This window comes from Diadema antillarum, unplaced genomic scaffold (genome assembly GCF_040938485.1).
Source record: "Diadema antillarum isolate AM-2024a unplaced genomic scaffold, OU_Dant_1.0 seq00000583_RagTag, whole genome shotgun sequence".
NCBI classification, from domain to species: domain Eukaryota; kingdom Metazoa; phylum Echinodermata; class Echinoidea; order Diadematoida; family Diadematidae; genus Diadema; species Diadema antillarum.
This window is the reverse complement of record NW_027271517.1, coordinates 663,253-677,205: the sequence shown is the minus strand read 5'-3', so window position 1 is coordinate 677,205 and position 13,953 is coordinate 663,253. Positions and strand designations below refer to the sequence as shown.

The 13,953-nt window shown below is 38.6% G+C and overlaps 1 protein-coding gene across 1 annotated transcript in view; it reads left to right on the top strand.

Moving 5' to 3' along the window:
• Positions 1–13,953, top strand: part of LOC139735518 (clustered mitochondria protein homolog) — a 92,183-nt gene that overhangs the window by 39,247 nt on the left and 38,983 nt on the right. The window contains exon 4 of the mRNA XM_071646275.1: positions 8,433–8,567. Within this exon, the coding sequence (XP_071502376.1) occupies positions 8,433–8,567 (135 nt within the window). The remainder of the gene's footprint in view (positions 1–8,432; positions 8,568–13,953) is intronic.

The following is a 13,953-nucleotide window of genomic DNA, read 5'->3' as shown; positions in this document are numbered from 1 at the left end:
GTTTGTAGGCTGCTGTGAAATAAAAAAAAATCACAGGCAGCCCAAGCAGGATTCGAACCACGACCTCTGGATTACTAGACCAGCGTCATAACCACTAGACCACCGGAGTGCCCTGGCGCTACCTTTACACATGAATAATTAAGTATAGAAGGGCTTGGGGGCGCTTCGAAGTTTACTGCTCTTATTAAATATGTACATGTCATTTGCAACTCAACTAAAGATGATTAAACACACTGAAATTCTTACTTGATGACTTGATTCTTACTAAATGATATTCATAATCTGTTTTTTTTTTTTTTCTTTAATAGCTTGGGATGTACCCTTTATACACTGTATCGGTCTACATTTCGCCTACAATATGGAATTCTTTACTTCGAGACGTTTGTTTTTAACAAACAAAAAATTAAGAGTCCTTTAAAGGTGCTGTAAAACAGTGGTGTTTGTTTGTTTGTTTTTTGGTGGGGGGGGGGGGGGGAGGGGAGTCAAATTAGCCTTGGCCCCTCTCCGCCGTCTTTTTTTTTTCCTTTAGCTGCATATTTTTTAGTCATCACATGAAAATTCGTCTGCATCCACCCCGTAGTTTTGCTGATGACCTTTCTTTTTAATTATTTTAGCCACACACAATTTTGGCTGAATTTCCCCAACCCTCTTGTGAATTTGCTAGTACATGTACTAAAACACATTCTCAGAATGTGTTTATAGTACTGGTGGATTAAGGATTCACAGGGAGGGGGGGGGTCGGCCAAAATTTCTCTTTTCTCATATGTAACAAGCCTTCGGGGCGAAAGGCTGATATTATGGGCTTTCTACACACATTTTTAGATGCTAATTATTGGTTAACATGAGCATGATCATTTATGTTGTGATTAATTTGTTTCCTTATATATGTATGACTTCTATTAGAGACTTAATTGGCTTGGCACTCCTTACATCGACCTATTTTAGACACCCATTTCCCTCTCTCTCTCGTGCTTTTTCTCTACTGTCCTGTGAATAGTGTAACTACATGTACATGCAGTACCTCTTCTCTTTTGTATGATATACATCAAGTTTTTATCTGAGCATATGGGTGTTGCAGCACTCTCAAGCTTCATGCATATGCAGCAACATCTTTGTGTGGTCATATACATACATGTAGTTATGCTTGATATATTAATTTGAGAATGTTATTCTTTCTCTTGTATATGTTCCGTCCGCACTCTATAGATGTAAATTTACGATGTAAGATTTGGTGTGCATGTTCGAACTGTGTTCCTCTTTTTGTGAACACACAAGAACTGATATAATAATGAACTTGAATTACACATATTCTTGAATCTTGATTCCATCTCCATTTGCCATTAGATATGTATTGATTTACGGAGCTCTTCCACAATTGTTATCCTTCCCATTGTCATTACTCATCTCTGAATAATTCAAATTTGATATTCTATTGAGGACCTATGTTTCTTCGATTACATAATGTACCTCTTCAATATATTGCTGCAAAAGGCATAATAAAACATGACCATTATTATATATTTAAAATGAAGCTTGAAATTCTGATAGTGTCGATATTCATGTATTTTTAGGAGTTTATCAGTTTCGAAGAGTGCATGCAGGATGAGTTTATGTTTTTATATGATCAGGTGCAGCTATCATAGAATCTGTTGAGCAGGAAAGAGAAAGATGGAAAATGAGGAATTATGAGTGAATTCGCATGCGAGCCAAATGACAATAATGACACTGATAAAAATTGTGACAAAGTAAATTTCACAAATATGTGGAATAATAAGAAATAAAGAAATTAATATATCATTTCAGAGAAAGAAATAACAGAGTGCATGCATGAGTATGAAAGATGAGTAAATACAAGTAATTATTATTGACTGGCACGTCTTTTTCCCAAGATTTAGCGGTATCCTTCATCTTAGAACAAACATTCATAATTATTATGAAAGAAGTGAACTGAATTTGAATTAAAGATAATGTGAAAAAAATGAAAAAGTAAGTTAATTAAGTAAAAAAAAAACAGTAAAAATTAAAAAATATGAAACACAGTATACCGAATACATGTATTACCAAATGATAGATGTCCAAATGCAAAAGTGTTAAATAATAATATATCCACAAAAAAAGGGGGGGGGGGGGCAAAGAAATCTTTGGAACGATCAACCACAGCTATAATAACAATACATGCGTGTACTAAATGAAGATGAAAACAATGACAACACTCTTTTTAGAACAATTAAGAGAAACTGGCTTGTATTATCATCTTAATTATCACTAAATGTATTGTAATCATCACAACAATCATTACATGACAATTAATTTCAATTAATAAGGTTATTGTTGATAAGCATGTATAGCCCTAATAGTATTTGTATGTAAACACATACGAAAATGAAATAGCGACGGTTCGTAAATACACGCGTATTGCACGTTACCTATTGTACAGCCCCTACAGCGCGGGTCTCACGAACCGGCGTAATACAACTTACGTCGGTTCGTGAGACCCGCGCTTAAGTACATAACCTATGGTGCGCGCAAGAAACGATGGATTTACGAACCGACGCAGTGAGTTTGAAGACAGAAATATCGTAAATTTTTTGAATTCACACTAAAATTACACTATGGATAGGAAGAACAACTTCCACTCTCATCACCCTGTCAAAATTTTCACACACAAGACAGGAAAAGTCATTGAAAACGTTGTCTAAAACTTGTGAGATCTTTAAACGCGATTTTCTCAGAACTGCATTTTCGCTCAAAAACGAAATAGCGTCGGTTCGTGAAAACGCCGACGATATGAGCACCAATCTTCAGTCACTTCACCAGCCTGAAATTTGCTCAGTCGCATCCAATTGAGATGCTTGACGGTGATATCGCTTTCGTCTGATGATTTTCTCTTCACAGCTACTGTAGTGGGGTAGACGAGTTTAGAGATTGATAGCTTCACCGTTGATATGTGTAGCAAGGTGCCTTTGACGTCTCTTGGTCCCACTTGTAATAAGATTTTTTATTCATTTAAGGGTTTTAGTAGGATAAATCTTCAAACAATCTGCCCAATTCCTCATTTGTGTGGACAGCTTTTTATACTGTCCAGAATGGACATTAGTGTTGTCCCTACCCAGTGCATGTTCACAACTTGAATAAGTCTAGCTTCAGTGTTGTTGCAATACACACATGAATTCAAAGGGCGGTGAGCGAGATTGTGCCAGACGACAGCAGTTCATCATGTGACCGCGTCCCGCCAGCTCGTCTCAAGAATAATTCAGTTTGTTTGCATTTCTGATCATAGTAGCATCCTCCGTACATTCGTACTATCAGTTTATCAAACACTGATCTTTATGAACACCATTCTGCTACTACAACGGAAGTGTAAAGTGCACCCACTCTATTGCATATGAGCTATTAAATGTTATTTATAGAAATGCTTCCCTGGTTTGTAGTATTTGTTTGAGATCAGTGCTGTAGTAGTGAGAGACCATAGTAGTTTGCATCGATAATCTCTGGGTATGTTTATGTTCAGCTTATCGGGGCTATAATCAGCATTTAGACGTGATTGGTGCAAGAAACAGTTGCGTCCCCGCTCCCTTTGACGCAAACAGCTTTTCAAAATGCTGATTCTGCTGTCACAAATTGAGCATACAGTGTAAGTGCACCCTTATATTCCCTGTGTGAGGGCATTTTTCATCGATCTTTGCCTCAAACCTGCAAACTTTACAAAATATGAGGTATTTTTTTACAATATATAAACTTACAGAGTAATCATGTACATTGTTTAACTTTTAGGTGTGTTTTTGTTTGTTTGTTTGTTTCTTTGTTTCTTTCTTTCTTTCTTTGGTTTTTTTTTAGCTCACCTGAACTCAATGGCTCAAGTGAGCTATCAGGATTGTTTACTGACTGGCTGACATGCATTAATTTTTTTTCACATTTTCATGCTCTTAACAACTGATAGCTGGATTTTGACCAACCTTGGCAGGATGCATCAATAGGGGGTTGGAATCGTAGTTTGTGCGAATGAGGGTGGTGCTGGGGGACCTTGGAGAACCCCAAACCACAAATTTGCATGACTTTCATATCTTTATATCCCCAGTAAGGGGGGGGGGGGATGGGACTGGGACCAAATATTCAAATTAAGAAAGTGTTGCTCAAGGGACCCATTGTACAACATTTTTGAAATAGTCTGTCCTACAGTGTAGGTAAAGTGCCATGAAGGCAAAGTGCTGTGCTTAGATGAGAGCTGGACCTGCATGTCTCTTGTTCCGCATTGTCATTTCATGCAATTTTAGCGATAATGTGCAAAAGGGGGTGTCTTACACGCTCAGATTACATGAATAGGTAATTGATACACAAACTTTGCAAGTGGTAAGCAATGACCTTAAAGTTTTGTTAGCTTTTGTTCCTGTGAATCAAATGAAATTCAAGAGTAGGTGATTTTATATATAACAAAAATGTGGTTTGTGGTGGAGAATGCTATCATATTGGGAAAGATAGACACAGAGGATGCTCTTGACTACAAATCTGGTTTTCCCAAATTTTTTCCATCTCCAAGTGAATCAAGTGATTTAACGTGATTGCATTTGCCAATTCAGAGTACAGGCTCAGGGGTTACTCAGCACTCAAGATTTAGTTTGCTCCGTTTCTACTTTGGAGTTATCCTCTTATCACTCAGAAAGAGTCAGTGTGTGATAAGAATGTGGTATGCTGGTCAAATGGATACTTAAATCACCTGCTTAGCTTGTGTGTGGCACATGAGACCTATTTGAACCAAAAAAAAAAAAGCAGCAAAGATTTAATAGAACAAAGTTTTATTTTATTGGGTCAAACACTTGTTATGATCAGTGTAAAAAAAAAGAAAAAGAAAAAAGGTTATTTCAAGAGTTACACAGGATTCTTCAGATTTTCTTCTTTCTTTATTCTTCCTTATTGGCTTCATATCGAAGTGGAAATACAGTATGCTGCTATTTACATGATTGAAAGGACTTCATCAACTGAATTATTTGAATTGAATTGAACAACAAAGTTGACTTTGCTGCCAATCATTTGATTAACCCAAGTGGGTAATGTGCAGGTATTTCAGATTTAATAGAGACAAGCCTCACATCAACAGGGTCAGTCACATACATGTTGATAAAGAGGGCTGCTAGTACAATGTACCATATTGGAGTATCAAGTGTAATCAATATCTGCGTATGTTGTTTGTGGACATGTTTGTAAATGGTGTTGAACTATAGAATACTGAATTATACAAAATATTTTGTACATTGTACTGAGCGAATTAGTGAGCAGGAGACACTGTCAGTAGAGATGGGCTGTAGATTATGGATAAGGTTTCTCATATTTCTGCCACTTGAGGTTGTACTTTGTAAGATGTCGAAAGATTGTTCTTGTCTGTCAACAAGGGGGTTGAAAATTGAGTGGAAAATGAGTTCATCTTCCTCGCACCAAATGGTGTCCTATGGTATGAGAATGTGATTTCTGTTGGGCGTGCAAGAAGGTTTACCAACTAGTGTTGGGTGTGTTGCGTAATGTCCAGTGGTTTGGTTTATATGTTCAGGTGGAAATAAATCTGGGCGGTGGATGAGTTTGTACTTACTAGTCTTTTCAAGTGTGTGTGCGTGTGCAGTGTATCCTATAATCCAGGGACCAAACATCTTCTCCCCCCCCCCCCCCTCCCCACACACACACACACACTTATTACACCAGTTCATACGGAGTTTACTTGGTGCTCCTATTGCAAACCAAACTGAGAAATCATTAACTGATGGTTAGCCTTAGGAAGTGCAGTAAGCACAAAGCAGCCTGATCAATGAACACAGTCAACAGAAAATTGATAAGGCAACAGCATTTAATCTTAGATTTTGTAGACTTTGAATTCAGATAAAGATCAGGCATGGCCAACAAATGCAACACCTAAAGGTCAAGTTATGAGCTCATTATACTGCATCTTAGTGTGCAGTATTCAGTAAATTTATGGCCCACTATGCTATTAAAGAATAATTAAGTAAAATTAAGTAAATTGTGAAATTTGATTTTGAAATAGAGCTGTCCAGTATCTGATGACTCATGCACCTCTGTGGCTATTATGTTGGTCAGCGAAGGTCAAGATTGAAGCTTTATTTATTCAAGAGAGCCATATCATGTAAAAACGAATCTCTTGGTTTGTTTGAAGATTTTTATATTGTCTTCATCAAGTGTCCATGGTTGTTTTAATGGACCATTTGCCCATTTAATCCATTTAAAGTGATTGGACAGTATGTTATGAGTATCACTCAGGTCCAACAGCTTTTAAGACTGCAAATGCCCAAATATCTTTGATGCTACCAAGGGCTTTGCCTCTGGATAATTTAGGGTGCTCAAAGACAGCAGTTGTGTACTAGTAACCTTGGGTCGAACATAATACTTTAGCCCTCCCTCCCCGTAAAATTTACAAATCATGTCAACAATTAGCAAGCCATCCTGTAGTCCTGTGTGCAGGTAGAGATACCCCCAGTGCACCAAATGATAATGGAGGGATGACCTTGAGATTGGTGTCAAGGTCACACTGAAATCCTGCGAGGTTATCAAAAGTATGATTGATGTGCGTGCATTTGTCACAGCCGCATGTTGTGCGCTGAAGCTGTGATGAGCCGCATACGCTGGACAGAATCGGGCATTTGCCGAGATTCACACTGTGTGGTGTGAATTGCTAATTAATGTGTACTTTGTGGCAGGGGGTATTTGCCTACTCACTTCACTGCAGGGATTGGGGATAAAATTAGGGCAGGATTATTTCAAAGGAGCACATACAATTGCAGCAACCCTCTAAAAGGGCATATGATATGAGATCTACAAAACTGTCAAAATTTGCCTATCCGTCATCTTTAAGCTTGAATAGGGGTTGTAGCTACTTAAAACTGTAATACTAAATGTATACATGCCATGTTCACAAAAGTTGCCCTTACCAACCACAAAGGTTACAGGAGGCTTGCCCTGCCTAGCAACAACTACTAGTAGGTGAATTTCTGCCTATGGAACTTACTGGGAGGGAGCAGGTAAACGATGAAATGCTTTGTTACTAGGCTATAGGAAAACTCTATGAATTGTAATAAATTACAGAATCATTTATTGCCACCCCTACGGCAATAATACATACATGTACACTCATCAGTCAAAGGCGTACTGTATTAGTGTGTTCCAGCAGTCTAATGTACATTCAAATCTTATGCAAGCCTGTTACCGGTACTAAAGGGGTTGCTGCTCAACAACCAAAGCATGACGTAGGCTTGCCAAACAGAATAACCAGTGCATGCAACTGGGTCCCTTGCATCAATTCTATCAAATGCATAATACATTGTAGTAGGAACAGGTTAAATGAATACAATGTACCAGCAAATATATTCTGTGTCTATTACAACTTGTGTAGCTACTTCTAATTGGCATATTTATGTATTTTTTTTACAACAATTTGAATCATTAGCATGCATGTCAAGTACATATTAGAATTATGGCATATATACCCATGACAATGGTTTTAGTTATTGTAGAATTATTGTGATGCATACCATTGTAATACATTCACAAAAGATTGCCGTCTTGACCCAGAATTCTCTTCAAGACGCGTTCTAGATGACAGCAATCTCTGTTGTACCAGCAGAATGCGGTTGTTTGTAACATGTTCAGTGAATTGGAAAGGAGCGCCCGGAGATTGGAAAATTCAAGAAGACACTGCCATGTACACATCGTATTTCTATTGGCAAATGGGCAAGCACCTGTTCAATTTCATGCCCACAAATTTGCTTGATCGAATTCAGTATTGATTGAGGCATTATGTGGTGGACAGAGAATGTGTGTATTAAAACAAAGGATACTTGCCTCCTATTAGCTTGTTACCACATTAGTATCCTTGTTTTTTTTACCATACTTTACACTCTGATAATGGTAGTAATGATATTAAGATACCAAATGTATAATTTCACTGTTCTTTCAGTTCATATTCTATTGTGCATACTGCTTTCCATGCATTGTTTATTTTCTCCTGAAGTCATAGTCGAGTTCAGATGCAAAATTGTTGAAGAAAAGTCAGTGTTTGTTAAAAGTGGTTGTGACTGTTGTGGATAATGAATTCTAAAGGTGCTCAAGAACAACAACAATCAGCAGCAGTACACGATTTATAAAATACAAGTTTATGAGCTTTTGCCAGAGATACCAACTCTTACTTTTTGGCAGTATTTTTGTACTGATATTTTTTTTTTCCTGAACGTACTGCAGGATTCATGGAAAATACTGCGTTTCCCATTTTGTATCACTTCACATTCTATATCAAACTAAATACAGTTTTTTTTTTCACCAAAAATATGCCCCTTCAGCACTCAGAATACTACAGTGCAATTTACAAGGTTCACACCCCTATCTCATATCTTTCTCTCACATATGTTCATTTTCATATACTCTTTTCTCCTTTCTAGAGCCGTACACTGTTCGGGAGGCCAGGATTCACGTCCGCCACGTGAGAGATCTGCTCAAGTCCCTGGACCCCTCGGATGCCTACAATGGAGTGGACTGCCAGTCCCTCTCATCTCTCTCTATGGTCCTCAGTGAAGGTATGGAGTTTAATCCTCACCTGGTGTTTTTGGACTAGAGCGCTCTCTTCACTCTTAAGTGCCATTCAGACGAAGGTAGTTTTGGTTGGGTAACTTCGGAGGAAGGGTCGGAGGAAGCTTGGTCGGGGGAAGGTTGGAGGAAAGGTCGGAGTAGTGGCCGTCTTAACAAGGTCGTGGTAACTTCTTCCGGTTGGGGGAACTTACCACAACCTCTTCCTCCGACTAAGATACTCCCGAGTTTTATCAGGAGTATCTCACTACCAAGACTAGCTGTCCAGAGTAAATTGCCTGCACGGACAAGCCCTACGAGTATCTATGACTGTACAAACCTTACGACCTAGGTAAAACTTCTGGGTCAAATAGCAATATTGACAGTTTGCAAGTACACATGAGCATGCAGTGCAATTCTACCCTAGCCGACTGCGACAAAGAAGCTAGCGCTCAGAAATTCTCATTGACAAAAATGGAGAATACAAATGCCGCTGATGAAAAAAAACAATCGTAAGGTCGACATGCGCGGCGCTATCACTTCCGGGAGTTACACTGACCCTCCACAGTGATCCCCGAGAAGGCCCTGAGCTCTGGGGACAATTGTGGTCTGGGCCGTGCTTGGTGCTGAAGAGGTGCTTGCCACCGTCGAAGTTTGTGCGGTTTAATTAATTCAGCTAGCCGCTATCAATTATGTGCCAGTGTATAAAGGTAACTCTCCCTTCCAAATTCTGTCCCCAAATTTGATTTTCTTGAGGGCGCTTGGAGAAGCATCCTTGAACATTAACAATATATGAGATGGTTCTTCATGGCAAGGAAAGTCCCACACTGCAGGGCTTTCCCTGCTATGCAGGATGTGGAGTGCATGCAGGGTAAGGGACATCCCTACATCTGAGTGTGCTTGCTAACATCACTATTAGGTCAAGCATGGAGGGATTTGATAGTGAATGCTCATGAAAAAGCTTGGCATGTGAAATGAAGTGGTTGGACACATAAAAAGGTTGACTTCAATATTTCAGTCACAAGTATACCCTCATATTCTCATTATATGGGAGATTCTCTTTCCCATCATGAAGCTTGGTACATAAGTACAATCACGGAATCTAATTTTGCACCACGAGAGATTCTGGCTAAAAGCTAAAAGGCATCTTTTATTTTGCTTGGTTTTTCTGATTTCTGATCAATTATGCCAGTTTTCATTGTCAACATTTTGCCCAAACATGGTTCGTTCACAATGTGATGCTGTATCACCAGTAGACTTTGTGAAGAAACTTGACGTATAAGTAAATTAAGTGATTATGCAGTTTTCATTTCCATTTTTTTTTTTTTTTTTTGGGGGGGGGGAGGGAGGATGGAGGGCTTTCAAGATGTCAGTTAGGTGAGCAGAACTGAGAAATTAAACTCATTCTAAGACAAGACTCTCTCCGCATGTAATCAGGACCTCACTATACACTTTTGCAAACCATTGCAGTAAGAAACAAATCAAAGCTTTCCTCGAATCTCTGAGCCTCGATAGACACCTTCATGTCCTCCTGAACCAAGGCCATCAAATTTTCTGCATGAATGTTCCATATTTATTATCATTCTAGTAATCTGATGCAGTTACCCTATAGTACCAAGTTGTCCTTCTAAGCTACAATGATCTAATTTTGGTATGTATGCAACTTTGTGTGCTCTTTGCCAGAGTGAGTACACGTATGTATGATGAGTGAAGCAGCCGCCATTTGCTATTCAATTTTATTTGAGCAAGAGGAGAGGCCCAGCAAAGTTGATCCTCTTAATAAACGGTTAAATGGAAATCAGCTCTATACCCCCATCTCTCAACACTTAAAGATTTGGACAGGGGGGCAAACACGCACCCCATATCTCACATAGCCTACCAGTTATGTTGATCCTTTGTTTGAACTCGCCTCAGGAGAGTGGGGACTTCTGCAAGAAATCCTGTTGTTTTGATCCGGATGTTGATGGAGTGATCGATTTGAAAGGGACCCAACTTTTCCTTAAAGCTCCAGTTATAGAGTGGGTATTAATAGGAATTTGTACCATGAGATACCCGCTAAATTTTGTGCTAAGTGGAAGATAAGACATCACCGTATGGTCTTGATCCTGTTCACCAGCAAAAATTGAAATGAATTCAAAACAGCATGCTAAAAGGCCAAGTAAAGATTGCATGGAAAATGTGACCAGTAGATTTTGTGTTCTGATATTTTTAGATATTACAAATGTGTTATGGACATTTTGTCCAGTTTTCAACCAAGAATCTTACTTGGACATTCTGTGTTCAAAGTGTACTTACAACAAATAAAACAAAAAATAAAGTTTTGTGGTATTTATGCATTCATGGTACAATTATTATCCTCACTTACATTTTGTCTTTTATATGAAGGGAAAAGAAGCTGGTTTAACCGGAATTGCAACTTTGTAACACATTTTCTTGTTGCCATTGTCACGAGTTGTTAATGAAAGAGTTTGCAAGGTCAGTATGAGAGTGATTTATAACCTGAATTATGTTAAAAGGGGAAGTAGCCCTCGCTTGTCTAACATCCTCAAGGATTTCGAACGGAAATGGGTTATTGGGGTTCACAAATACGATTCATGTGGTAAGTATATCACAACATTCAATTCAAGGTCAGTGTGACATTTGCTAGATGAACTTAATGCCTTCACCATATGCACAAACCCATTTGAATGTGCCATTGGCATTCAAAGATAAACGGGCGAATGATGCCAACCCGTATGACTTGCCCCCAGTAACTAGCGATAGCATGCAAATGATATCAACTTAGCACATTAAATGCAGTATGCAAAAGAAGAAGTATGAGAATAAAATTAATGCCCCGTCACTGACCAGGCACGCTAACCTGGAAACATTAAACTGCACATTTCTTGAATATGAGACCATTATGAAGCAAATAATTTTCACACAACAATAGATATATAATGTACTCTTAGATGAATCCCACAAGGATTTGAACAATTATCCTCCTAGCATTCCCACTGATTCCCAGTGATCAGTTACTAACCATCCCCTTTAATTTCAGACTAGATCTTACTTCTCACTTCATATGATGAGGATAGTTGTCATCCTAGCGAGGACAGCTTTTCTTTTTGTTTCTAGATTACTTGCTTTTACTCAATATGCTCTTATGAAAACTTGAAAACTCTTTTATCACCCTGCCCTCCTACATTAATGCTGTGACAATGTATAAACTTGTGGAGAATGATTTAATGAGTGCTCACACACGTACCAGAGTACTTGCTTTTTTTATGTCATTAGAAATATGCTAGCTGTGACTTACGTAAAATTATGACAGCAAACTTGAGTCGTAAATATCCAGAATAAATTTCCATGATCATAGGTTGTGTAAGTGATGGGGTAGGGGTGTTTTCCAATTGACTCTAGCTAGATGTTGTGCAGTATCTGAGCACTTTGTAATGCCAAAGATGTTCAGAAGCATTTCAGAATCATAGGCTGCGTTTATCTAACTTGAGAGAGAGAATCACGTTTCAAAACATGTTTGGAATGGTGTTTGCGAATGTGGTTTAAAACGCTATTCTGGGGATGCCGCATTTATCTATAAAACCATAAAATACAATCACGATTTGAGTGTTGTCACTGCGCAGCTACTTTGCGCCGTTCGACCCGGGAAGTAAAGGTCAACTGCACGCCACCAAACATGCCTCCTCAGTCACACACAAATAATGGGTAGAGAGCACAACCGGAAATAGCTGGGATTTGACCTTGAGATCTAAACACGTTTCAAAACGGCATTGCATTTATCTACTCCCAAAACCGCGATCATGGTCTCAAACGTATTTCAAAACAGCATAAATTTCTAAACGTGTTTGAAAACACGGTTGCGTTTATCTAACCTCTGAAAATGCTTCAAACATGTTTAGGATCATGATTCTGCCTCAGAAAATGTTTAGATACCAGTAAACGCAGCCTTGATCACAAGTCAAGTTCTTGCATCAGTCAAAAACAGCTGAACATCTTCCCCTCTGCATGAACCACTCATAGTCGCTCTTCCAGCGAGTCAGACGACACTCACCAAGCTCAGCGTGTGCTCGAGGCCCATGGAGATTCAGCGTGGTGTATCCCCTTTCATTGTCACTAATCCCAGTGAATCCCATTTCAGCTGAAAATATCCCTCAGACGATACGCATGGGAAGAAGAGTAGCTAGGTTAAGCCTAGCGTAGTGCCCTATTCTCATTTAGTTATTATTGAATGCTTTTTTTCCCCCTGCCTGTCAGCTCAGGGCAGTGCTTTGGGAGAAACCCTTTTTTATATTCTGAATTACATTTTGTGTGTGTGTGTGTGTGTGTGTGTGTGTATGTGTGTGTGTATGTGTGATTATTGTACTGTGTTTTTTTTTGAAATTCAGTATAGATAGTAATAATTATAATGATAATAATGATTTTGTTGTATTTTCTAAGAATGGAAAAAATTATGATCTCAAGCTCATTGTGATTGGAGCAGACTGTTGTCATATCTTTTTGATTCATTTCTTTCCAGAAGTGAAGAATGAGTGAACAGCGGAGGCAGAGAAATGAGTAGACCCTGTCTCATTGGATGGACCAATCAGCATTCAACTTTGAGAAATAAGATTACATGACAATTTGGGCAGGTCATTTTAAACCCGAAATCCAGGGGCAATTAAATTCATCATCAAAGAAAGAAAAGTGAATAGATGCTTGCCTATTAAAAGTGTTTGACTCTTGCCCATTTGAAGGGATTTTTTTCATTTATTGTCACTGTTTTTTAATCTTTTTTATTTACTTTCTCATGGTTAGTTTTAAAACAAGGTCCATTCTAATGTGCTAATATGAGGCCTGAAATAAGGCCCATGCTAATATACTAAAGTGAGGCCCAAAATTAGGTCCATTGCCTTCTCATTGACCTCTCCACTTTATAATATAACTTTGTTTTATCTTTCACATTGTCATGCTGTATTTGTTCAGATTATTGTCACAATCATCCATGTCTCATTCAGTGAAAATAAATGAAGGAATTCATAAAAATAGAATAATCTAATTAAAAAGTTAAAAAAAAACTAAAATTAGTTTTATGCTGGGGGTCTTGGAAGAAGACTACAGTAAGCTTTCATAAACAAGCCTGCATCCAGGAATGAAACATAACTCGTCTGTAGTGAGCCCCATCCCATCCCAGGCACGGCCCGGCCATTCCATGTGGCATGAAGGGTTAATTGGGATGGCGGATACTTCATGTAGCTTGTCCCTCCTCACAGGTAGAGCATCCCAAGGTCAAATGCTTGAGCAGCATTAATGACACCTCCCAAATGAGAGCACTCAACATTAGCTGTCATCTAACACAGGGAGAAAAAAAACGAGAAGACCTGTTTAACCCTCCAACTACTACTGCAACAATATACCAGT